The 26,958-nt window shown below is 44.8% G+C and overlaps 1 protein-coding gene across 3 annotated transcripts in view; it reads right to left on the bottom strand.

The window, feature by feature from the left end:
* Nucleotides 1-2,041: 2,041 nt before the first annotated feature.
* The window catches only part of LOC121035824 (aryl hydrocarbon receptor-like), a 65,977-nt gene continuing 41,060 nt past the window's right edge, over nt 2,042-26,958 (bottom strand). Inside the window, exons 4-10 of one of the 3 annotated variants that reach the window (XM_040483653.1) lie at nt 25,101-25,190; nt 20,132-20,258; nt 17,119-17,261; nt 16,292-16,491; nt 14,989-15,396; nt 4,080-5,823; nt 2,042-3,042 (exon numbers count right to left, since the gene is read on the bottom strand). In XM_040483653.1, coding sequence (XP_040339587.1) covers nt 2,962-3,042; nt 4,080-5,823; nt 14,989-15,396; nt 16,292-16,491; nt 17,119-17,261; nt 20,132-20,258; nt 25,101-25,190 — 2,793 coding nt within the window. In that variant the 3' untranslated portion in view covers nt 2,042-2,961. Of the gene's footprint in view, nt 3,043-3,145; nt 5,824-14,988; nt 15,397-16,291; nt 16,492-17,118; nt 17,262-20,131; nt 20,259-25,100; nt 25,191-26,958 lie in introns of those variants that run through there. The other 2 variants (XM_040483654.1, XM_040483652.1) reach the window with 2 other exon arrangements.

Here is a 26,958-nt window from a genome sequence, read left to right as displayed (position 1 = left end):
CTCCTCAGCCAACTTTCAGAAGTGGCCCATGCCCTCCAGAGCCATGTCTTCATAGTAGAAATAGAAGCCTAGAGAGAGATAGGTGCTGGAGGGCCACAGATGCATGTTGGTGAGGTGGTTGACACCCCACCATGGGGGAATAATTCTGACAAACCTAGGAGCTCATGGTTTATTGGTAATAAGGAGCTAGCTCAAAGTAGGGTGCTGACTGGTCCTGGAGGCAGAGAGTGCTGAGAAGATGGCTCTGAAGGTTGCCACTGGAAAAAAGTTTGGAGGGTGGGTGGAGACTGGAAGAAGGGGAGTTCCAGGGTCTGCTCCATCCAAATACTGTTGAAGCAGGAGTCAGATCTGTGAGACTTCCAGGTGCACTAGAATAAACCAGTTCTATTCAGAACTGTAGTTCTGATCCCTTCTGGCATATGAGTTCCTGGATGTGTGGTCTATTTCTGGGCTCCTAATCTATTCCTCTGCTCTGTGTGACTGCACACCAATACCATAGTCTCTCCATTGTTGTGCTTTGTGAAAGCCTTGACAGGCAATATGGCAACTATAGCCTTTTGTTCTTCTTTATGACTAGATATCTTGATTAATCTTGGTCCTTCATCTGCCTTATACATTTTAAAGATTTTTAAAGTTTATTTTTATTTATTTTGAGAGAGAGCTAAAGAGCAAGCAGGGGAGGGGCAGAGAGAGAGAGAGACAGAGAGAGAGGGAATCCCAAGCAGGCTCAGCGGTGTCAACGCAGAGCCCAATGTGGGCCTTGAAGTCACAGACCATGAGATCATGACCTGAGCCGAAGTCAAGAGTCAGATGCTTAACCAACTGAGCCACCCAGGCACCCCTGCCTTATATATTTTTGAGTCAATTTTTCAAGTTTTATGAGAAACCTAGCAAGTTTGACTGGAATTTCACTGAGTCCTTAGGCCAACTATAATTACCAATACTTTGTGATATTGGGTTTTCCAGTCAGAGCTGGGTGAGAGCTGCCCTGGACTTTCGTAGGCCTTCATGCTTAGAGTTGGGTCTGTCTAGATGCCAGCCCCTGTGTTACTGTGTTTCCTGTGGCCACCTGTGGGCCTAGCTCAGCTGCAGGAATCAGAGATCATTAGATGGCAAAGACAGAGAGCCCACCAAGCCTTCAGAAGATTCATGAATTGCCTATGTACCAAAAGCCTCTCCACCCATGGTACAGTCACCTCTCCTCTACTGAGTAGCAACTCGGGAATGAGAGATGATCCCAGGTCCAGTGCCGTGCTCTGGGCCTCCCAAATCTACCTGGGAAATCCCAGAAACCCCAGGCATCCCCATCCTCCCTGTGTTCTTCTTCCATGATTAGTTCACACAAAGGCACATGATTCATCTTAGGTTAGTAAAAGTTATTGCTGGGAACTTCTGGGGAAATTTTACCTGTTCTTGAAAGAGAGGCACAGAAAGGAAGGACAGACTCCTGTGTGGCACATTGTGGCTGTGGTTTGGGCTCTGGAACTGCCACATGTCCAGAGTGAAGCAAACACACTACACAGGGAAGCACCAAGAACCAGAGAGAAACATCAGCAACACTGGAGTATCCCAAAGACTCTCTTCTGCACTGGGCTTCTATCTGGGGAGCAACCCCTGATCTGTTTAAATCAGACAGAATTGGATTTTCTGTTTATGCCTTCAATAGCATCTTCTCTGATAATCCCTGAAGAGAACCCTAAATTCCCTCTACGAAACTCCCTACCCCACTGTCAGCCCATGTGCTTGGTGGGAACCCTCCCCCAGCTCCAAGAGTGGTTTCCATGACCTTGGCTAATGAGGGGGCATATTCCTGATCCGTGAAGGTCCTGGACAGGAACCTAGTGCAGCCCCTCCCTGTCTGAACTTACAAACTCTGCAGCAGTGGAGGCCCCTCTGGTCGTTTTTATGCCAGAGTCTCTGGGCCTTCCCTTGAGTTGTAATGGAAGAAGCTCCCTTGGTTCCTTGAGCTGGTTGGAGCCCTGTACCCTAGAGGGTAGTGTGTGCCACACCCCACAAAAGAGTGAACCAGTATAGCCAGCCCCTCTGGCCACTCCTGACTACTTGTTTATTACCATTCATTAAGCACCCACTCACTGTGTGCCTGGTTCTGGGTGACAGTGGTGAACAAGTCCAATGGCGGTTGTACTTGATGATGTTTCATCCATTCAGCTCCTGAACAATGAGTTCTGTGGTTGAAGCCTCACAAGTCAGTGGAAGTGCTACTGTGAGTCTCAACCGTTCTGAGTCCTTTATGGCAGGAGAAGTAGTGGCCGCCAGTGTTTCTGTTTGCTCTGCTGGGAGACTGAGGTCCACGCACTCTGTGCCTCAAGGGTGCACCACTGTCTGGATCTTCCATCTACAGCGTCCCCATGCCTTCCTCTCAGGCAGGACACGATTCTTTCTGCACATGGGCTCCACAGAGGACCCTCTTCTCCCGTGTCCTAGATACTGGGTGAAGGCCAAACCCTTTTCAGGGGTCTAGGCCAAAGGGCTCACATCCCTTCTCCACGTGTGGCTCTCAGCATGTCATTGTGCTGTAAGAACCATGTGTCTGGGTGGCCCTGATTGTAAATAGGTTGTCTGATGCTGAGCCTCAGCTCTGAGCTTGGAAATGTCATTGTGAAGGCAAATGTTGGAATGTGTCTAGGGGGTTGGATGCCCATTATGTCTCTTTCCTATGAACATTTTTGTGGATCGAAAGTTACTTTTCTAACAAGGATGAGAATTCTGTGTGTGTCTTGAGTATAAAGTGCACAGAATGAAATGAGGAAAAAAAAACCCCACATATCTTTGGGATACAGAGAATAAGGTTTCAGATATGTGTAATTACACATAGAAAACAGTTAACTATTGACCCAGAAATATGAAAATTTAAGATACTTCAATTCAAGGGAAAATGTTAATAGTTAAGGCTCCAAATCACGTTCACAGACAGGGGCGAAGAGCACGATATGGCCTAAGTCAGAATTTGGAGGAAAACATGCTTCCTTTGAGGCTTGCAATCCCAGGTGCTCTGGTGCTGTGCACTTTGTTTTGATAACACTGCCATGGGAAAATGAGAAACATTTAGAACAGTTAGAATAAAATTATAAAACACGAGGGTTAATCCAAGGACTCTAAAATTGATACTTGATTACAAAAGATGTAAATTTGAGGCTTTAATTAGGAATTATTTTGGTTTCAGATAGAAGTCTAACAAATTTGGTCTTTTGATTTTCTAACTTATGGCAGATGGAAAATAAAAAATTGAAAAGGGGTGTGAGCTGAAGGAGCCTGAAGACCCCAGAAATGAGAGGTGGCAGAGTGACACGAGACTGGGCAGAATATCCAGAGAAGTGAGGGGAGCTCTTACTGAAGTCATATGGGGCTACCTGGGGTTCAGGGACACCACATTCCTTCTTAGCCCTAAGGGCATCCCTGTATCACCAGAAAGGCACATCTGCTCCTCTGTGTGACGCGGAGGGGCCACAACACCGCTGGTGTGACTTCCATCCAAAGCTGCTTTGGGGGGTGTATGCTACAGTTATTTGAAGAATCTGTGTGTGGAGGTCCTGCTTCCCTGGTAGCACCAGACGACGAATAGCACTCCTGTGGTAACCTGCTTTTGGGTATTGGAAATGGTGCCAGGAGGAGGGCACAGCAGAAAAGGGCATCAAATTCAAAATTCTTACAACCAACCCAACTCTGGGTGTCCAAAACTGGGCTAAATTACATGCAGGTGTCCAGGTGGCTCAGTGATGGCCCAAGAGACACCAGAGTCGGAGCAGACTACAGCTGGAGGGCCTACCAGGTCATAACCAGGCTACTCCCACGGGTAAAGCTGCTCCTGCCACCATCACTGGCCTCAGTTGACCAACACTGACAGTGACCTGCTATGTCTGCAGAATCCGTCCATGTGTGCCTGCTCTGCAGCCTCACAGCAATGCTGTGCCTAGGCCCAGCTGGGCTGGGGGATCTTCCAACAATACTGGCTAGCTGGGCTGATGCCTCCTCATATTCAGGTCTGCCAGCAGCTCTGCACTTGGAGCACCCCTTCCTGCTACCCCCAAATTCCCATGGTCCTGCTTGCCAACACCTACCTGGAGCTGGAGGTCATGGCTGCCCTGCGTAGACGTAGATGGGCAGGCAGGGTCAGGATGGCAGGGAGGCAGAACAGGGCTGGACTGCACCTGGGATTTTACCACAGCACCTGGGGCTAGGATGACCGGTCTGTCCTTGCTCCGCCTTGTGGGTTCTGCTGGGCTCTTGCATTGGCTGCTGCCTATACCTGGGGAGCTGCTTTTGGAGGACAGGAAGGGGCTCGGCTGCACGGCGGGGGGAATGGCATCTCTTGAGCAGCCACCCAGGTGCTGGACACTTGGAAATCCTTCTGTCACTGGCCCGTATGCCTCCTGGGTCTGCAGCCACTGCTGCTGCTTGGCAGCTGGGCAGGGGCAGTCCATGCTGTAAGAGTCCTGCATAGCCAAGGGTTTGTGCAGGAGCTCCTGGGAAGGACAGGCAGGGCTCCCCGAGAGCTGACTCACCACCAAGGAGTGCGGTGGGTGCTCTTGACTCCCAAGTGTGTCCTTTGGGGTACCTAGTGCCCCCTGCACCGATGGGGGCAAACCACAGCACAATTCAGGAGGAATGTCACTGGCTGGCCCTGCCCATGGAGGGCATGAGTTGGCCATGGTTGACTTCAGGTGGTGGAAGGGGTCAGGCTGGGCCTGCCTTGCCTCCACTTCCACAGGGACCATTACTGGCTGGCCTTGGATGGGGGAATCCCAAATGCTCTCCGAGGGATGGGTGCCCCAGGAGGTAGGGTCTGAGGAGATGAAGGGCCCTTGACACTGACCACTGTGTGAGGCTGTCCAGAGCATAGGTTCTTTGCAAAAATCAAGAAAACCAGGGTCTGGCTGATCCAGGTGTCCAGGGACAACATTTTCTCCTAAAGGGAGCAAAGATGTGTGGTTTGGCTGAAACACCTGAGCAGGCTGTCTGGGGCTGGAGGCCTCAGGGAGGGGGCTGAAGTCAAATATTGTTGGTTTCTGGCATATCCCAAAATTTAAAGCTGCTGCCTGGGTGTGCTGAGGCTGCCACTGTGGAGGGCTCTGGAATGTAGGGCCAGTGGTGAAAAAATGCTGGGTGTGTGTGTGAAGGCAGCTGGGCACTGTGCCCATGTTCTGAGGTGGAGTTACTTCCCCAGTTAGCTGGCCCGAGCCCAGAGAAGGCTGTGGCTTTAGGGTCTGTGGAACAGTTGTGCTGGCTGGTGGGGGCAATGCCACATTTCCACTGTCACGAAAAAGTACTTCCTTTTCCCTGTGGGAGCCCCCTCCCTGACTGGAGGGCAGTGGGTGGAAGTTCTGAGACCCTGCAGGGCCTGAGTCAGCCCTGAGAAGGCTCTCTTCCCACAAACACTGCTTGAGGTCAGTGACCCCCAGGTGCTGGAGAGTGGAGCAGAGATCAGGCTGTTCTTCTGTGTCCTTCTCCAGCAGGGTCTCAATGAGGGACAGGAAGGAGTGGTCTTCCTCCTTCTCTTTCTCTTCCTTGTCCTCATGTCTGCCATTGGACCCCTGCCTCTCCAAGGGTGAGCCTTGGGTGGTTGGGACCATGCAGGACAAATACATGGATTCATCTTGCTGCATCATGGCTCCCAGGAGAGAGCCTGGGTGCACAGGGCCCTGACCAGTGGGGGTGCCCTTCCTTTCCCGGATCCTCTTCCTGGCTGGGAGGGAAGTCAGAGGGCTCAGGGGGCTGCTATCATACAGGATGGCTTCCCCTGTGGTGAAGGTGAACGGCAGTTGCAGGGCCCTCTTGCGCAGGTGATCTTCCCCCTCTGCATTCCTATGGTTAACGAAACAAAAGACCACATCTGAAAATTGATATAAGAATGAAAACGGGGCTCTCCTGGTCAGGGGACAATAGTGGCCAAGTAACTGAGCAAAGGGCAGGACATCGTCTGTTCTGGCTTGTCCATACAAGGGAGAAGCCACAATATCGAACTTGCTCCTCTCTTACATTCCTGGTAAGCACTTTCTGTCTTGGATTCTGAAGTAGTCTGAGGAAACTGCTTATTTGTGGGAGTAGTCCAAAAATCCATGTAGAAATTCCCTAAACTTTAAGTTTACTTTGAAAAGAATAAGTTATTATGCAAATATGACATACACATCTGTTTTTCATTGGGAAAAATAGTTTTCTCTTCCTTCCTCCTCTCCCTTCCAAAAGACTCATGGGATATGGCTGCTATAGGGCTGCCCCAACAGTCATGTAACATCATGCTTAGCAAAGTGAAAAACCTTCAGCTGGGCTGACTCCATTTGATTTGTAGCTCTACAAAGGAAAACTGACCTAAAAGGAGTGCCTTTGGCAGAAGCTGACCAGGATGCTAAGGGCACAAGAATCCCCATCACTGGAGGGGCCTTTAGAGAAGCCGGTATCTCACCTGAAGATCTCTGGTCATAGCCTTTGTCTTTAAGTCTACTTTGCATGAATACAGCCATTCTTGCTTTCTTGTGCTTACTGTTTTTATTACATATGTTTTATTTTACATCTGATTCCTTCCAACTCATTTGTGACACTATTTAAAAACATATCTCTTGTAGAAGACATATAGTTGAGTGCACTTTTTAAAATGCATTTTGATAATCTTTGTGTTTTAATTGGAGTGTTTTATCCATTAACATTTAATGGAATTATTGACATATCTGGATTGGGGTCTTTTATATTACTATTTACTTTCTTTTTGTCCCTTCTTCCCCTACCCCCATCCACCCCTTTCCTGCCTAAATATATTACTTTTTTAAGAAATTAATTTTCATTTATATAATGGATTTTGGCTCTATCTTTTGCATTATATTTATAATGGCTGCTAGAATTTATGAAATACGCCTTCAACATTTCACTGTCTACTTACAATTAGTACTGTGTCACTTACATAAAACATGCACCTTTCCATGGTATAGTCCATGTGCTTCTAAAACCAATCTTTTATGTTAGTGATGTCACATATATGGCATCTACATATGTTATAAATCACATATTATATTCTAATTTTGGCTGTAAGCAGTTGTATGTATTCTTTAAAAAGTAAAAAAAATAATATTTAATATTTATCCACATGTTTACCATTCTCATCCTCTCCACTCCTTTTTTTGAGGTTTAAGGTCTTAGTGGATATTATTTCCCTTCAGCCTGACGTATTTCTTTTAGCATTTATTAAACTGTAGGTCTACTGGCAATAAATTGTTAGGGTTTTTTTTGGTGTTGTTGTTTAATAGAAATGTCTTTATTTGCTATTATTTTTGAAGGATATGTTCACTGGTCACAGAATACAGAGTTGACAAATTTTAAAAGGATTTCATAGATATTGTTCTAATGTCTTATGATCACCATTGTTTCTGATGAGAAGTCCACAATAATTGGAATCATTGTTTCTTATATGTAATGTCCTTTTTATCTTAAATTGCCTTTAAAGTTTTCTCTTTATCTTTGGTGTTCAACATCTGACAAGACTATGCCTTGGTGTGGTTTTCTTTGTATTTATCCTGATTGGAATTCACTGAGGTTCTTGAATCTGCAGTTACAATTTTCATCAAATTGGGGAAGTTTTTGGTCATTATTTCTTCAAACATATGGACACATGCTTGCACACACACACACACACACACACACACACACACACAGATGGATGGACAGATAGACAGATATAGATATATTGCCCACTCTGTTCTTTTTCAGCATTCCATTTACCTACATGTTAGACCTTTTGATACTGTCCCATAGATCCCTCAGGCTGTTTATTTCTTTTTTCAATCTTTTTTCCCCTCTTTGTTCTATTGATTGGATGATTCTATTCATTTAGCTTCAGGTCATAAACTCTCCTGTCATCTCCAATCTGTTGTTAAATCCACCCAGTGAGCTTTCTATTTTAGATATTATCTCAAATTTTCTGTTTCTTATAAAAAAAAAATACATGGAAGCCCCAAAGAAAATGAAAACACAACAGTCCAAAACCTTTGGGATGCAGCAAATGCAGCCCTAAGTGGGAAGTATATTGCCATACAGGTCTACCTCAAGATGCAAGAAAAGTGCCAAATACAAAACCTAACCTTACACCTTAAGGAGCTAGCAAAGGAACAGCAAATAAAGCCTAAGGTCATCAGAAAAAGGAAATTAATAAAGATTGGAGCAGAAATAAACAATATAGAAACAATAACAAGTAGTAGAAAAGATCAATGAAATGAAGAGCTGGATTTTTGAAAGAATTAATAAATTGATAACCTCCTAGCTAGACTTATCAAAAAGAAAAGAGAAAGGACCCAAATGAAGTCACAAATGAGGAGAAGAAATCACAAGGAACACCACAGAAATACAATTATAAGAGAATATTATGGGGACACCTGGGTGGTTCAGGCAGTTAAGCATCTGACTCTTGGTTTTAGCTCAGGTCATGATCTCACGGTTCGTGGGTTCAAGCCTCACACTGGGCTCTGTGCTGACAGTACAGAGCCTGCTTTGGAGTCTCTGTCTCCCTCTCTCTCTGCCCCTACCCTGCATGCTCTCTCTCTCAAAAAATTTTTAAGAAGAGAATATTATGAAAAATTATATGCCAACAAACTGAGCAATCTGGAAAGAATGGATACATTCCTAGAAACGTGTGAACTACCAAAACTGAAATAAGGAGAAATAGAAAACTTGAACATACTCATAACCAGCAAAGAAATTGGATCAGTAATGAAAAAAATCTCCCAACAAAAGTCCAGGGCCAGATGGTTTCAGAGGGGAATTCTACCAAACATTTAAAGAAGAATTAATACCTATTCTTCTCAAACTGTTCAAGAAAGAAAGAAAGAAGGAAAGAAAGAAAGAAATGGAAGGAAAACTTCCAGACTCATTCTACAAGGCCAGCATTACCGTGATTCCAAAACCAGACAAAGACCCCACTAAAAAAGAGAATTACAGGTCAATATTCCTGATGAACATGGATGCAAAAATTCTCAACAAGATACTAGCAAATTGAATCCAACAGTACATTAAAATAGTCATTCACCATGATCAAGTGGGATTTATTCCTGGGCTGCAGTGTGGTTCAATATTCACAAGTCAATGTGATATACCACATTAATAAAAGAAAGGATAAGAACCATATGATCCTCTCAATAGATGTGGCAAAAACATTTGACAAAATAAAGCATCCATTCTTGATAAAAACAAAGTAGGTATAGAAGGAACATACCTCAACATCATAAAGCCATATATGAAAGACTCACAGCTAATATAATCCTCAATGGGGAAAAAATGAGAGCTTTACGTCACAGAAAAACAGTCCTCTTTCCTCAGGAACAGGACAGCGATGTCCACTCTCACCATTAATATTTAACATACAGTACTGACGGTCTTGGCCTCAGTAACCAGACAATAAAAGTAAATGAAAGGCACCCAAGTCAGCAAGGCAGAAATCAGACTTTCACTATTTTCAGACGACATGATACTCTATGTAGAAAACCCCAAAGACTCCACACAAAAAAATTGCTAGAACTGAAACATGCATCTAGCAAAGTCATAGGATATAAAATCAATGTACAGAAATCTGTTGCATTTCTATACACCAATAATGAAGCATCAGAAAAAGATATCAAGAAATTAATCCTATTTATAACTGTACAAAAACCAATAAGATATCTAGTAATAAAACTAACCAAAGAGGTAAAAGATCTGTACTCTGAAAACTATAGAACACTTATGAAAAAAAATTGAGGACACAAAGAAATAGGAAGGCATTCCATGCTCATGGATTGGAAGAACAAATATTGTTAAAATGTCTATACCACCCAAAGCAATCTACACATTTAATGCAATCCCTATTAAAATACCAACTGGGGCACCTGGGTGGCTCAGTCGGTTAAGCATCCGACTTCGCCTCGGGTCATGATCTCACAGTTTGTGGATTTGAGCCCTGCGTAGGGCTCTGTGGTGACAGCTCGAAGCCTGGAGCCCGCGTCAGATTCTGTGTCTCCCTCTCTCTCTCTGCCCTCCCCCACTTGCACCTTCTCTCTCTCTCAAAAAATAAACAATAAAATAAAATAAAATAAAATAAAATAAAATAAAATACCAACAGCATTTTTCACAGTGCTAGTACAGACAATTCTAAAATTTGTATGGAACCACAAAAGACTCTGAATAGCCAAAGCAATCCTGGAAAAGAAAAACAAATTTGGAGGCATCATGATTCCAGACTTCAAGCTATATTACAAAGTTTAGCCATCAAGACAGTATGGTACTGGCACAAAAACAGAACACATAGAACAGAATAGAAAACCCAGAAATGGATCCACAACTATATGGTAAAGTAATCTTTGATAAAGCTGGAAAGAATATCCAATGGAAAAAAGACAGTCTCTTCAACGAATGGTGTTGGGAATCCTGGACAGCAACATGCAAAAGAATGAAACTGGACCACTTTCTTACACCAGACACAAAAAAGAAATTCAAAATGGATGAAAGATCTAAACGTTAGGATACCATCAAAATCCAAGAGAAGAGCACAGGGAGCAACCCCTTTGACCTCAGCCAGAGCAACTTCTTACTAGATATGGCTCTAGAGGCAAGGGAAACAAAAGCAAAAATAACTATTGGGACTTCATCAAGATAACAAGCTTCTGCACAGTGAAGGAAACAATCAACAAAATGAAAAAGCAGCCTACAGAATGGGAGAAGATATTTGCACATGACATATCTGATAAAGGGTCAGCATCCAAAATCTATAAAGAGCTTATCATACTCAACACCCAAAAAACAATCCAGTGAAGAAATGGGCAGAAGGCATGAATAGACATTTCTCCAAAGAAGACATCCAGATAGCTAACAGACACATGAAAGGATGCTCTACATCACTCATCAGGGAAATAGGAATCAAAACCATGATGAGATACTACCTCACATCTGTCAGAATGGCTAAATTAATAACACAGGAAACAAGTGTTGGTGATGATGCGGAGAAAGGGGAATTCTCTTACACTGGAATGCAAACAGATGCAGCCACTCTGGAAAACAGTATGGAGATTCCTCAGAATGTTAAAAATAGAACTTCCCTATACTCCAGCAATTGCACTGCTAGGTATTTACCCAAAGGACACAAAAATACTGATTTGAAGGGGCACATGCACCCCAATATTTATGGCAACATTATCAACAATAGCCGAACTATGAAAGGAGCCCAAGTGTGCACTGATTAATGGATGAAGAATACACACACACACACACACACACACACACACACACACACACGGAATATTACTCTACCATCAAGAAGAAAGAAATCTTGCCATTGGCAACAACATGGATGGAGGTAGAATGTATTATGCCAAGCAAAATAAGTCCATCAGAGAAAGACAAATACCGTATGACTTCACTCATATGTGTAATTTAGAAAACAAAATGGATGAATAAATGCAAAGGGGAAAAAAGAGAAAGAGGGAAACAAACCAAAGGAGATTCTTTACAATAGAGAACAAAGAGGGTTGATGGAGGGAGGTGGGTAGGAGATGGGCTAAATGGGTGATGGGCATCACTTGTTGGGATAAGCACTGGGTGTTATATGTAAGTGATGAATCACTAAATTCTACTCCTGAAAACAACATTACACTATATGTTAACTAATGAGAATTTAAATAAAACTTTGGAGATGAAAAAAATTTGTTTCTTATAGTTTCTATTTTTCTGTTCTGAATTCATCATAGCAGTCATCATAGGCATATTTTCTTTCATGTCCATAAGCATAATTATAATAGTTGCTATAAAATTCTTATCTAGTGTTTGGGCCTTCTTAGAGCTGGTCTCCAGGGACTGCCTTTAGTTTTGAAACTTTCTTTCCTGTTTCTTCATATATCTGGTAATTTTGGGTTGCATCCTTGACCAAACAACAAGTAAATTTGGATTTAATCCTGGACATTGTGATGATATACTGTAGATTCTTATTCTGTCACGTTCCTCCAAAGACCATTGACGTTTTTGCTTTGTTGAACTTGACCGAAAATGCAAATTCTGTTTCCCTTGTGATGGGCAACAGCTGGAATCTGTTTGGTTTCTTTAGGCCTCAGGTTGGCTATCCATCCCACACATACATGGTTCAGGGGTGAGCGGATTTGGGCTAAGTTTATTCACAGAATTTGAGGGCTCTTTCTCTTCAGCTCTCTCTCTAGAAGAGAGAAGTTAAAAACTAGAAATTATTATTTCATTTTGCAGCTGCTGCGGTCACTGCACTCTCTGTTGTCTAGTTCTCATGTCATTGAGACCATAAATTTTCTATTTGGGTGTTAACCTGCCCAGCCCCCAGGGCAGTCTTCCTTCAGACTAAAAGCAGTAAAACCCAGGAAACTCACCCAGTGCCATTCCCTTCTTTCAAGTGTTGATTCTCCAGTGACTGGTTAGTTGTTGTTGTTTTATAATATTTTGTCCAGAAGTTTTAGTTATAGCTGTTACTATAGCTGTTACTTATGGGAGGGCTGATGCAAAAATTACCAGCAGCAGAACTGTTCCATGAAAGTTTCACAAAAAGAGAATCAAATGTGGATAAAGTTTCATTGTAAAAGGTATGAAGGTAAATACCTTTCATTGTAAAAAGGTATGATTTAACTTTCCCTATCCTTCAAATGGTTACTCTGTTGCCCCAACCTCACTTACTTTGTCCTGTTCTCTGGATTTAAAACACTTCTTATTTGAGCAATTAATTTTTCATATGTTAAGGTAGTTTTGTTTCTTGACACCTTGCTTCTTCATTGCTCTATCTGGTGCTAGGACAATCTGTGCTAAAGTCGGTGTTGCAGTAAGACTGACCAGAGAATAATTTGGTACAACCTTTCTTGAAAGCCATTTGATAATAGTATCAAGGGCCTTTGAAATGTTTTAACCCTTTGACCTAAATATTCCACTCCTGAGAATTCTCCTAAGGAAATCGGAATAGCAGCCAGATATTTATATACAAAAGTGTTCATCACAATGCCTTCATAAAAATGGAAAAACCCCTCCCTAATTCCAATATTTAATAAAAGGGTATGATGTATCCAAAGAGGAGTATACTGTACTGTCATAAAGATATTTATGGATACTTTTGATATGAGAACTTGCTTTCAACTTATTCTTAGGTGGAAACACCAGAATATAAAACTATATATAGAAAATAGTTTCAAGTATAAAACTTAAATATGAGCCAAAACATACCTGAAGGAAATACATCAATATATTGACAACAATTTCTCTGAGTAGTAGGATAACAGCTGATTCTCATTTCACTTTTGCAATGTTTTTCATTTTCTAAATTTTCAAGAATGGGAATGTATTACTTTTATACTTAATGAAATCAACATCACTCAACAAAACTACTGGGTTCTGAACATCTGGCTCAGTGACGCCAAGGAGTAATAGAGCTGCTAAGAGCCACAGAAAATGCATACTGAAGCTCTCTTATTTTTGCAAGGCAGCAAACTGAGGCACATTTACGAGGTGCTTTATCTGAGACCAGGGTGAAATCAAGCTCAGAATCCAAGTGATTTGATGCAGTTCTATAACTTCCTGTGATCAAAGCATTATTCAGGAAGGCTGTAGGCTCAGAAAGCAGGAACGTTTTGTTATGTGTGGCATATTTTGGCATTATTGGCTTTCTGGTCACTGTTCAAAATATGACACTAATTAGACCTGGGCCAGATAACTTATCTAGGCTCTTTCATCATTCCCTACATTTCCAGTTGTGACCATCTATGTTATACATGTATGCCATAGACCCAAATGGGGTCTGGCCATGTAAGTTCACATGCTGAAAGAGAACACTTCGTGGTCTTAACATGTTGGTAACAATTAGACTCCTCTTGTTTGTATGCATATTACATCTCACAAAGTATGCTGCAGATAGACGAGAAAGTGGCCATGAAACCCGGGTCTTCTGGACGTGAGTGGCAGATCTGTGTTACCCAGAACGTGTACCCTACTAAGGAGAGCCTACAGAGTGATAGCTTTGATTCTCTTCTTCCCTAAAAACCACGTTACCAATGCAGAAAAGTGGCAAAAAAGTGGGGAAGTCAGGCTGAAGGAATGGCATTTCTGAGGAGAGACACATGGTCAGATTTTTGCAGAGTGCAATGGGAAGCAGTGACTTCCTTTGAATATAGCTGACGAAAGATTCTATGTTCAGAATTTGAACTCTGGGTAAATAGAAACCTGGGAATTCTCTGTAAGCAGTTTTCAGGGCCTTGATATGAGCAGCCATTTTGGTTTAGGCCCAAGGAGCCACGAATATGAGAATCGGTGACCCAGGCAAATACGAGAATTTGACATAAAGCCCTGTCCGTGGTTCTTTTAGGGAAAAAAGATGTGCATGTACATGCTTGCACTAATTGTTCAGCAGAAGCAGGCGAGTCCATTACAAAAGCCAAAGGCACAGACGGATACTTGCGCTAATCTCTTTCTCCTGGACTCCGCCAGCCTCACTGGGACAAGGCCGACTGAGTCCATGGAACTGAACCCATGTGCTCAGAAAGCGCCTCCCCTCCCCCCTCGTGGAGTGCTCCGCCTACCCTACTGTTGGCCGAGATTGAGGCCCACGGGAATTGAGCGTCCTGTCTACCGCCAAACAACTATAGATGAGCTGCAGCTTTACTTGGCCCCTGAAAGCTGGGTGGACTTCAGAGGCTGCCAACTCGAGGCTAGAGGAAACCTCGCTCCCAAGGCAGGGTTTCAGACCCTCCCTTCCGGTTCTCATTTGCATTGGGTCCTCTGCACAAGGATCTCGTTGTACCGTACGGGCTTTTAGTTACGTCTTGTGGCACGATTACACTTACGTCGGGACCTTGCTTTTACGACAGGGTCCTCACAGGGGGACCTCAAGGACTTCATTTCGGTCGGGTTTCGCACTGCCGCTGGGCCCCAGCGGACGTCGCGCCCTCACTTACGACAGGTCCCTCCATCCCCCCCCCCCCCCCCCACCGCGCGCCCCGCGTCCCCCGGGGCCGCACTTACGTCAGGGCCCGCTGCCGGGCGACGATGCAGTCGGGCTGGCCGCCACGGAACACCAGGCGGGCGTTGGACTGCACCCACAGCCAGCCGGCCTGCTTGGTGAGCAGCCGGAACACCGTGAGGCCGCTCTCACCCGTCCTCATCACTGTAGAGAGAGCCTGCGCTCGCATCGGAGCTCGGACGCGCACCTGCCCTCCCTGGGAGCCCTCTGCGGGAGGGGGGGGGGGGCAGCAGGCGGGGGGAGGATTTGCCCCAGCCCCGCGGGGCGGGGTTGGGCCCTGAGGGCGCCTCCCGAACTCACTCCGCACGTGATTCTCGGCGCAGTGCATCATGTCGGCCGCGTGGATGAACTGGTAGCCCGATCCTTTCCTGCAGAGTTCGCTGTCGGTGTAACCCAGGACCACCTTGCCTCTGTGCGGAGGAGACACCGCACTCCTTTATGTTACGGCCTTGCTGTTCATCCCTCAAACTCTTAACAGTTCTCCGTTGCAGCCTTTTCTGCTTTGTGCCCACCCACCGAAGCGCCCAGGAGCGGTCTTCCCCAGGACGCTCCAGGTCCGGCAAGGCTACCTCTCCTGCCACAGGGTTGGAGCAGGACCTTTAAGAGGCCTCCGCACTGACAGGATCGTCTCGGACACTTCTACCACACTTGTAATCCAAAATGCTGTTTAAGCCTGTGCTTACTTGCCTGCGCTGTGGAACAGGGGTCTGTCTGTACCTACAGTCACTCATGTGGGTGAACAAGTGAACGTTGGTTAAGGAGAAGTCCCACAGCTTTCATCAAAGGGCTCTGTGACTCCCCAGCATGCTAAGGACCAGTCTTTGAGTAAGAAATAAAACGTGCATATTATAGTTGTAACAACACATTGAATCACTTGCTTTCTAGAATGTGTTCTAAGGGGCATGTTAATTGATTTCCCCAAGAAAGGTTCAGTGGTCAAATAAAATTTGGGGAAAGTTGGGTCAAACCCAACTAAATTAGATTTTTTTATAGTGGGACTTCTTGGGGGTTCACGATGATTAGTTACTAGAAGTCTTTAAGAGGGAGAAAAGTATCACTAAGGATTTGTTCTCTGCATCACACTAATCTAAACCCCATATTCCTACATGGAAGGTTTGCTACACCGCCCCCATAAGCAGCATCTTTTAAACTAACATTACAGGACCTGTTTGGACAGGATTGGCCAATTGTTCTTGCCTTGCCTTTGGTTCTAGATTCAGGATTTGGGCTAACTAGTAACTAGTAACTAGTATCCAAGCACTCTTGGTTCCCTAGGAGTCACGATTTCTGGTCAGAGCGTTGTACCTGGAATCACAGGCTATAGGTGTGAAATCCAATTTGTGTTTTGTTTGGAAAAGAAATGTTTTGTTTTGGAGCTCCAGGATGGTGAGTGGCTGGCGAGGTGTTGCAATGGCAAACAGGGTGAGTTGAGACATGAGGATGCCATCTTCTGATCTATTGTTCTGCCCAGGGAGGAGTTTAAGATGGCCATGGAAATTCAGCTCCTAGAAAAAGCAGACCCCAAATGTAATGAGAAGACAAAGGAGAAGAAGATGTGAAGTAGCTAAAACAGTTGATACAACTTTCCCTTTATGGAACTCAGAGGGTCCAGTGTCCTCCTTGTAGTTGAACAGGTAGGACTCTTCAGTATAGGTGTGTGCAGGCTTGGAGCCTTCTCATTCTGCCTTGCCCATCTGGCCCTGATCATTTTTCATGGCTTCTCCATCCTCCCTTAGGTCCTTGACCCACACAGCCTTTTTCATAGAGCCACAGAGTTGATTGAGCTGTGAGAGGGTGTACGATTCCAGGAATTGATAGGCACTTTTAGCTGATTTGGGGGATGGTGAAGAAGGTGTATATTAACATCCTGAGTTCACCAGGGATCTCCACTTAGGACTGTACTGTAGGTAACAGGTGTAACTAAATATCAAGTAAACATGTCCCATATCTTAACCAGGCAGAGGAAGGTTCAAAAGACAACCTGGGATTCTGAAATGGCAGTGAGCTGAAGGCCAGATGGCCCTTCCTGGGATGGTGAGGAAGCCTGGCTCACCCCTTGGGCAGTGTTCCATCTGAGCAGAGCCATGCTCTGTTGTAGGAAGTTCCTGAGCCTGTAAGGATAGCGTGATTACCAGAAACCCAGAAGAGTTGTCCAGCAGGCAGCGGAACCGACAGACAAAACTTCTTTCCAGATAGGAGGGGTCCTCCAAGGGCTGATGTTGAAGGCTGTCAGTGGGGGTGCCACTAAGTGAGAGACAGTTCTCTCCAGGCAGAGCTGGGAAGACAGAAAAGTGAGGAAGCTCTACTAGAACACTCTTCACCACAGAGCCAAAATATTTGTAGCTCTGAAAGAAGCTGGTGGGTGGAGAGAATGTGGGATCATAAGCCCTGTGGCCCAGTGAACCTTGGCCTTGCCTGACAGGATGACCTTGATTAGCCACTCAAGCTAGCTTTACAGTGTCATGAGGATCAAGTTAAAAATGAGATGATGTACATAACATACATATCCAGGAACCCTATTTGCTCTACTGTTGAAATACACCTTGGAACTAACCACTTGTCATCACTTATACCTCTATTGTGCTGGCCAGTCTCTCATCAGCTGGGCAGACCGTCTAGGTCGAGAACAGCACAGACCCTGAACCCAGACCTGTTGTATGAATCTGGGCAAGTTATTTAACAACTCTATTGGCCCAAATTTTCTTCTCTCTCTTTAAAGAAAGTTATTATGAGAACTACATTTATATATGTAAAGCACTTGGAATAGTGCCTGGCACATTGTAACCTTTATACATTGACTGTTACTCTTGTCATTTTTTTTCTTTTCTTGTTTTAACTTTGCCATAGCCTTCTAACTGGTGTCCCTGCTTCTCCCCCTGCCCCTATAGTCTGTTCTCCATTCAGTAGCCAGAGTAACTTTAATATATAGGTCAGATCATGTCAACTATCTGTTTAGAACTCTCCAGTGGCTTCCTACCTCAAAGTCTATAGTGGCCTGCACCCCTGCACCCCTTTCCCACTCAGTCACCTGCCAGTTTCCCATTCACTCTCTGTGCCCTTCTCAGTGTCCTCCTTGCCATTCCTCATCTATGCCAAGTCCACTTCTGCCTCAGGGACTTTGCACCCATGCTATTTCTTGCACCTGCACTGCCCTCCTCCATTTATCTGTAAAAAAGGATGCCACTTTGACTCGTTTTGGAGTGCTGGTTTAGCTTGCTCTCTTCCCTGTCCTAGGGGTTTGTATCCTTTGCAAAGGATAATAAAGGAAAAAACAAACTTTTGGGTTAAATACAAAAGTACCATTGAAGATTCATTAGAAAGTCAAAGAGGCAAAAACCAAATTTGTTATCTTTTGCTATAATTCTCAACCTGACAAGTATGATTATAGTTGTGCTAATGGTTTTGCCTTTGTCACATGAAAATTGATTTGTCTGGACTTTATTCTTCTGCAGAAGAATAAAGTGTAGCAGGCTAGGGAGGAACAAAGGCAGGTTTATGATCTGATAAATTTTACTACTTTTGTAATCTCCTTTAATAAAACCCCTAGCACATGGTACACCATCAATAAATGTTAGAACATATACACACATGTATAAAGCACACATCAACTGGAATTTGGATTAGTTGGGTGGTCTTCAGATATCTTTCTTCCATGTTTATAGCACTGCATTAAAATTTTGCTTGTATTTTGAAAAAAATTATGCATATATTTATAAATATGTAGGTAGACTTCTGTATGGTTTCTGCTACTACAGAGGTATAAGGGTATAAAAAGTATTTAAAAACATGAAATTAGATGCAAAATTCCAGGCTATCCATTGTTAAGGACATAATTCAAACTTGGCAGTGTCAGGCAGTGTACAAAAGTCTGAGCTTCACACTTATGTTCCCTTCTCTTTTGACCCTAGCCAGGCAACACGGACATGGGTGGAGACACAGAAACCGCCCGCACAGAGGTCCAAGCTCAATGCTGAGGACAAAGTTCCTCCCTTCAATGAGCTGATAATCTTATGGGAAAGAAAAAAAGTGAAGTCCTATTTTGTGATAAGTAACTTTACTCTGCTGGATTTATGGCTAGTCAAGACAGAATCTTGTGCCGAATGTCTGAAGTAGGAGCAGGCTTTGAAGAGAGATGGACTAAAATCACAGCAGCCAAAGCTGAATTGAGTTAAAGCTGTATCTTACGAATTTACACAACCATATATTATAGTCAGCCTTGTAAATTTATTCTTGCTTAATATTTTTGGTTATCTACCACAAAAAGGATGTCGTTAGTGTGCAAATATTGGCACATGGATTCACTTTTTTTTTTCTAATTGAAGCCTCTGTTTGAGTATTTTATTTTTTTCTAACCATCCGTCACAACAAAGCACAGAAGAGCCTTTCTTTGCATCCTCTGTGGATGCATTAAGTGTACTCTAAATCCTTGGAGAGGGGTCCTGTATCTGGATCTACAAAATGGCATTTACTTGTAAAGAACAGTATTGCCTTTTGCCTATGGTATCCCACCAGTTGGCAGAGTAACACGTTATGGCCATAATGGCCACCTAACTTGTATACTCACTAGATGCACAATTATGAGTCCGTGCCAGCTTGATCATTGTTCAGAGGATGCACCTGCCTGGGCAAGTAGGATATTTCCTCCAGCATGAGTCTTATCACTCACCAACTGGGTCCATCTGGGCAAGCATCACTCTCTTCATCTGAACATTCATTTGTTCAAGCAGCTAATGTTTACTTTGTCTCAGACACTGTTCCAGGCGCTGGGAATACATCAGTGAACAAGATCATCAAAAATCCCTCCCTGCATCCTACTGGTAGTAAAATCAACAGGTACTCATGCCTCATGCATAGTTTCCAGTTCCTAGGAGGACCAGATGAGGTCACAGATATGAGATGTAGAGTCCTGTGCCAACGCACACTACCTGATTCGTGATTGCAGTCCTTCCTCCTCTCTTTCCCTCATATTCGTGGGACTTAGTGAGTGCTCAATCAGTGCTTAATGAAATCTACATCTGAGTGAGAAAGCCTGACTTCCTCATCTAATTTCTTCCTCACGGAAGAAACACATGTATACCGCGTTGAAACACATGTAGAGGATTGATTTTGTATTTGCCCTTTTCCCCCCAAGCCTTCCTGACTTACGGTGGCTGTCCTGCTCTCCCTCTCTGCTGATAGGTGCTGCATCTGGAGGCCAGAGAAATTGGCTCTGGAACATGGCTCTATCCTCCTTGTGGATCAGCTCGAACACACTCTGATAGATGACATCTGACTGCAAAGACCAAGGGGCAGTGTCACACTCCAGGGGATGCTTCTTTCCTTCCTGAGGCCAGGTATGACCTGTTCACCTCCAATGAACCTAAGTCATGTCTAGCACCTCTGATCCTTCCAGGCATCGTGTACTCACCTGTCTTTGTCCCTCCCCATCCTGGGTCTGGTTGGTGCACTGTTTCTGTTTTCCTTCTCTGGTTTTGTACAGCCATCTTATCAGGCTGCTGCTGTCCCCAGACCCAGAAAACATCCATGAGGTGGGCACTCCCATGGTGTTGGAGGCCATGTCTGTATCCTCTCTTGAAAAGGGTGGCAGTGCTTGGGGCCAAGGGAAGAATGACTGTCTAGCAGACAAGTCACAGGTCATTAGCAGGGAGATGTCTGAGGTGGAGACACCCTTTGGAAGCTACTGAATAGCCCTGGAGAGTTGGCTTAAAGTTCTATGGAAGGAGAATGTTGAGCTCTTCTGGATAACAAAATTAAACTGGATTAGAACAGAAATCTCATTTCCAGGGAGAGCCAAGTTTGTTCTGTCATTTGTTGAAGGAGATGAGTGAATATAAATGCTAATGTATTTATACATTATATAATGTATTCACTCTATAGAAATGGGCTCAGGGGCACTGCGGGCAGGGGGCTCAGTCGGTTGAGTGTCTGACTCTTGATTTCAGCTCAGGGCATGATCTCATAGTCGTGGGTTGGAGCCCTGTGCTGGGCTGAATGTGAAGCCTGCTTGGGATTCTCTCTCTCTCTTTCTCTCCCCTCCGCTGCTTGTTCTCTATCTCAAAATAACTAAGTAAACATAAAAAAAAAAAAAAAAGGAAATGGGTTTGGCAATGTAGTGACTTGAATGTGAACAAAATTTAAGGTATCCTATCCCCATACAGATTTTGCAAATATTTTACACATAAGGAGAATGTTAAATTGTTTTCAAGCCAGTTTGCCTTGAGAAGTCTTACTGTATTCCTTGTAAATCAAGCAGGTTTAATTTTAAAAATGTAATAAGTCAGAGAGCCTGGGTGGCTCAGTCAGTTAAGCATCCAGCTTCAGCTCAGGTCATGATCTCATGGTTCATGGGTTTGAGCCCCATGTCGGGCTCTGTGCTGACAGCACTGAGCCTGGAGCCCGCTTCAGATTCTGTGTCTCTGTCTCTCTCTGCCCCTCTCCCACTCATTTTCTCTCTGTCTCTCTCTCTGTCTCTCTCTCTCTGACAAAAATAAACATTAAAAAAGTAAGAAATGTAATGAGTGTCTCTACTGTTGCTTGTAGTGAATAATTTTTTAAGTTATGTTTTATTTGAGTATAGTTTGGGATTATTCTTGATCTTCTGAGAGGAATTAAGTGCAGCTGAAAGTTTTCTGTCAGCAATAAAAAGTTTTTCTGGCCCAAATTCTACCCCAGATAAGTTATTCTTCTTCACTCTTCCCCTGCATCTCTGAACCCACACAAAGCATGATCTTTAGAAACCTGTTGTATATAACCATTTTCTGCACTAAATTCAGGGAAAATGAACTTTTCAGGAGCATATCCATCCCAGCACATGGCATGGTGATAAATACTTACAAGCGTCTGGCTTAGCTGATGAAAGGACAGAGACATTGTATGGGCCTCCAGGCTGGAAGGAGGTGAAGGGCCAATGGCATGAAGATTGGAGGGGAAATAACAGAGATGGCAGCATGGGGGCTGAGGCCAAGGGAGGTGGGCTTCCAGGGGACCACCAGGGCAAAACAGAACAGACAGCATGGAGGAGTGCAACAGTGCTCTGACAGTGCCCAGCACCCGACACATCCGTGCTCCCTGCTTCTACCTGGTCGAACTCTAAAAGCCATACACAGCACTGGTGTGGGAGAGCTGTGCACAGAGGCAGAGGCCACAGGCAGTGACCCTGACTTCTCTCCTGTTCGCCCACATTGCTGTCATTCTGTCTGCAGCTCTTTTCACTGCCCCTGGAGGTTCTGAACTGGAAAGCATCACAGCAGGGCAGCCCTGCCTCCCCTAACCACACTGCACAGAGAAACCCATTGCATTTCTTGGATATGAAGGGCTTTAGCCAAGTTTATTTTTTTCTTTCTTTTGTAAAGTCTTCTTATAAGGGTCCCTATCTCTGCACCCTCCCTCACATCACATTTGTCCTCAGCAAGGGCAAGGAGGCAGAAAGTTCGATGCTGACAGTGTGGGTGTGGCAAGCGCTCAGGCCTCAGGTCTGTCTTTGACAAATAAAACTCCTTCTCAGATTCTCAGCTGAAAACCAGATACAGCATAATGGTACTGACTGGCATTTTTTCTAAAGGAAAGGTGAAAAGACCGTAAAACTTCTCAGCAAGTGTCTTTTCATCACAAGTGAGGCGTAAGTCCAGAGCTGGTGTGGGGTATGCTGCGCACATCCATGAGTGCAAGGTGGGCATGGGAATATGTGAGGAGTGGAGATGGAGGGATTTTGAGTCTTCCTATTGCCTTGATTTCAGAAAACCTTCTGTTGCTATGGCGTTTTATGAACCCCTTACACTGCATGGTATTCTTGGTGAGCGATGCACTTGCACAAGCATGGCTGTTTTTCAGTCTGCATGGCAGTTGTGTGGAGCATGGAATGTCTTCCCTCAGCATCAGCAATGAAAATGCCCTTCAGGTCTCCAGCTGCAGGGAGTATAACTGAGACACGTCCCAGCTGCTGCCCACTAAAATCCACTGTGGCAGCAACTGTAAGGCAGGCCTGCTCCTGGGAGATGGGACTTCTCTGATGGGCAACTTGGCCATGAGGGCTCCCCTTTGGCCTGTTCAGCTTCCTGAGAGCTGTACAGTTGGCTAACTCTCCTTGCCGGGGTCAGGTCAGAATTTTTAGGACATACAATTTTTACACCCTTGCAGGAACTTCAGAAAATGGGACAAACTAAATGCTGGGATGGCTCTTAGAGGCTGGAAAAAGCCAGTGGTCAGTGAGAGGGTAATACCGGAGTTGTCCTGGCAGATGGCAGAGAAAGGGACAAAAAGGCTGAGTGAAATGGGTGTGGTGGAATGAATGCAATTCATCAGTTCAGAAGACCCACCAGAGATTGCATACCATGTGAGGGCCCAGGGACATACCACACACCAAGGCCTACAGGAGTGCACTACTGGAGGGGCCCCATCATAAGAAATTTGGTATTAAGGTGACTGTTCTTTTCAGGTCAGGGCTGATGGTAGGAGAGGAAGACACTGGGGTGGGCTCATGAATGTCCATTGGGATGATGGAGCCCTGAAGTAAGAGAGGTCAGATGGCAGCAATTACTGACCAAGCCTGTAGGCTTCAATTACAGTGGTGGCCAGCAAGGTAGAAGAAATAATCAAGGGGGCTTGGACCATAGGGACTTGTGGAGATGGTTAATAGAGCATGGCATCCCAAGGGGCAAAAGAGATGGGCAGCCAACAACAATGCTGCTTAACATCTACAATTAAAGGCAACAAAGGAGGGTCAGTAGGCTGGGGGCTGTTACCTTGATGAAAAATGACAATCCTTTGCTCAGTTTCTGGACCTGAGACAAATTTCAGATCTGAAATCCACTGAAATCCACTGGCTGAAGAGGGGGCATGGTCCCTAGGAGGAAGGGCCCTGCCATGCCATGGTAAGATATTGACCATACCTTCTATCCAACAGCACCACTGTCCATGACCTCCTTGAGATATGTATGATATTGCATGTGATTTACTATCTTGACTGGAGTCAGTTTGGGGGTAGGTTCAGGTAGTTTCAGGTAGTTTCAGGGGTTTCCCCTTGGCCTTTTATATTTCGATATATCTCACTCCATGGGCCAAGGACCCAGTCTGGGGGTTACACCAGCTGTCAACTAGATTGATTCCAATTACATGCTTATGGAATGGGTAAATGACCACTGGGTGGGTCCTGACACTTTGTGGGCTTGCTGTGAGCCAGACTTTAGCTGGCACTTCAGGTATTATCTGGCCCCCATGGGCCTTCACCCTGATGTGAGGACCATGACGGCACTGGATACCGGGACTCAGACCCTTCAGTAGTGAAGGTTTGCATCACACCTCTGGCTAAGCCATCAAGGTGTGCTGAGGTGATGGCTGAGGGTGAGAAGAATTCAGAATGGAGAGCAGAGGAGTTCCAGGTGCTACTCTGAGACCAGCTGGAGTTTGTCCCACTCACCTCTCTTTTTTGAGGTTCCCCCAGGGAGAGAGGCTCATAGGAACCAAGGAGGATTTGCTCTGCAAACCCTGGTGGAGGAGTAGACTTGTGAAGCACAAGAAGTGAGTGTGATGGCCATGATAATGTGCCTCTTAGGTTTCTGACTGAGGTTATTGTAAGGTTGCCTCTCTTTGATGTACCACTTGTTTGTGCTGGGGCCACAATTCCTATGGATTGCCCCCAGCCAGTGACTAAGCATGGTAGGGACACCAAGGCAGGCCTGTTCCTGGGAGAAGAGGAGCTTGCCTGCCGCATGACTTTGGATTGAGGATGTCCCACTGGCCCTGCACTGCAGTAGAAGACTCTTCCACCCACCCCCGTTCCTTCCTGGTCTCTTGCCCAAGGGACAGACCTGCTTTCCCCAACCCCTGCTCCCTCTTGGGTCCTCCCAGGATTTTCTCCTGAGAAATCTCTTGTTCATCTCATCCTACCTTGGCATCTGCTTCTCAGAGGATATGGGTTACCATGCCCTCCACTGGATGAAAGAAGCCAGTGCTCTAGGAAGGCTCAGTCAAAGACATATGACGTACATGTGTGGGACTGAGATGGAGACCCAGGTCTTCAAAATTCCATTACAGCCCCATGTAGACAAGCATTACATGGCCCTGCCTCACCCCCTAGATTTGCCAAACTCTTCAACTGAAAAATAAAACCACTCACTTGATGAAATCCCAAGTAGTCCTGGACCGTGGGAGAGACGTATAAAACATAGCCATCCTCTGTAACTGCCATGAGGAAGCCGTTGAGGGCCTGGGGAGAGGCAGAGAAGAGTTAGTTCAGATTTTTCCTCATTTCTGTCTTGTGGAGCTCCCGAGGGCTGGGATCAGGGTTGTTAGGTGTTTCTGTGAGCTTTCTTTTGGTGCCACTCATACCCTGAATGGTCACTTTTAAAGCAGGGCCTGGGATATCTGGTTACTCATATCTGCTGACTCATGCCAGCTCCCAAAAGAAGGCACAGTGTGTGTGTGTGTGTGTGTGTGTGTGTGTGTGTGGCATCAAAGTACAGCCAAATTCCAGCTTCAGTCTATTGAGAACACTGCAAACTGAATTAAACAAATACACATGCACATGGGCTGTTTTCCCCTCTGCATCTCTGTTGTGGGTCCCACCCTTTGGTTACACAAATCCATTGAAGTCTTCTCATCTGTAGTGGACGACAAAACTGCTCCTTGTTGTCTATCAGCTGAGGCTGCATGTTGGTCTCACCCCAACAGGTGGCTAAAAAAAGTGCTTATTGATCCTCCAATCCCTTCTGGGAGCCACCCTATTAGAAACTTGCAAAGTATACATTTTTAACCATTTCCTCAGCAGATCCTAAGGAGGCATCCAATCTTAGGACATAGTTTTGGTTGTGACTGAGATGCATTTTAATTTTAAGCTTTCAGTTGGAAACATTTTTCTATACTTATGTCAGGGAAACATATACCTGTAGTTTAAAGCCACTCCCCATCCCCAACATTTCCAGGTACAGATTACAAACAAATGCTCATTAGGAAAACTGTATTTATTCAGCGGTATTTATTGAACACACATGTTCCCAAATCTAAGCCCAAGCCAAATGTGACAAACAGCCATTGACCTCCAGGAGAAAAGAATTTACATGGGAGACAGGCTCAGTGGGGAGCACAGAGAACAAACAATACAGTGCAGCCTGCTGTGCGTTTCACAGCAAGATGTAGGGGCTTTGGGGTCTAGAGTTCACAGAGGAAGGTGGGATCTGGGCCCTGGCAAGAAGCCAGAGCTTGGCCTCAAGACTGCAGGTGGTTTAGCTTGAAGGAAAAGAGCATTCCTGGGATGGGGTGTTGGGGGGGGGGGGGCGCGGCAGGACGTATGTGCCAAGTTTAAGGTGCTGAGTGACTTCCATGTACTGACCATAGAAGAAAGTGTAAGAAGGTGAGTATCAAAATTTTTTCAGAAGTTATTTATGGTGGTGTGATTTTTGCCTATCTTTATAATTTTCAAATATGAATAAGCTCATTTTTTTAAAGAATATGAACACATGAGCTTGTGGATGGGAAGAGATGTGCCTGGAAGAGGCACTAACCTTGTGTGGTGGGAATAGACAGGACTTCACAATATTTCATCTCAAAATATCCCATTTTTCCTGCTGTCTGGTCCCCATGGTGGGGACTCTGAGAACGCTGCACGCCTTGGGAAGAGGTGATTTAACAAAAAAATGGAGGACTCTTCCTGACATTTTTGTTTCAAAGGCCAAGTTCTCAGGCATCAACAAAGGAAAGACTTAATGGGTCAGTCAAGACAAGAGCCTGGCCAGTGCTGGATGACAGGACATCAGCACAGCTCCCTGCCCATGAGGCTTGAGAGGGCCTCCAGTCTATGTGAGTAAAGATTCAAGAGAGAAGTGAAGAGAGCTTGTATGCTGGGAGGTCCTGAGAAAGCTCAGGAGGGTGGGCATGAGGGCTGTTCTCTCCCATGGAGGATGGCAGAAACCCCAGATAGATTTGAGGTTTGAGGGGCTTTAGAGAAGATATTTTTTATGTTTCTGCACACTTAGGGG

The sequence above is a fragment of the Herpailurus yagouaroundi genome, unplaced genomic scaffold (genome assembly GCF_014898765.1).
Source record: "Herpailurus yagouaroundi ecotype Mexico unplaced genomic scaffold, PumYag 162, whole genome shotgun sequence".
NCBI lineage: Eukaryota > Metazoa > Chordata > Mammalia > Carnivora > Felidae > Herpailurus > Herpailurus yagouaroundi.
The sequence above is the reverse complement of the archived record's forward strand: the minus strand, read 5'-3'. Positions and strand labels throughout refer to the sequence as shown.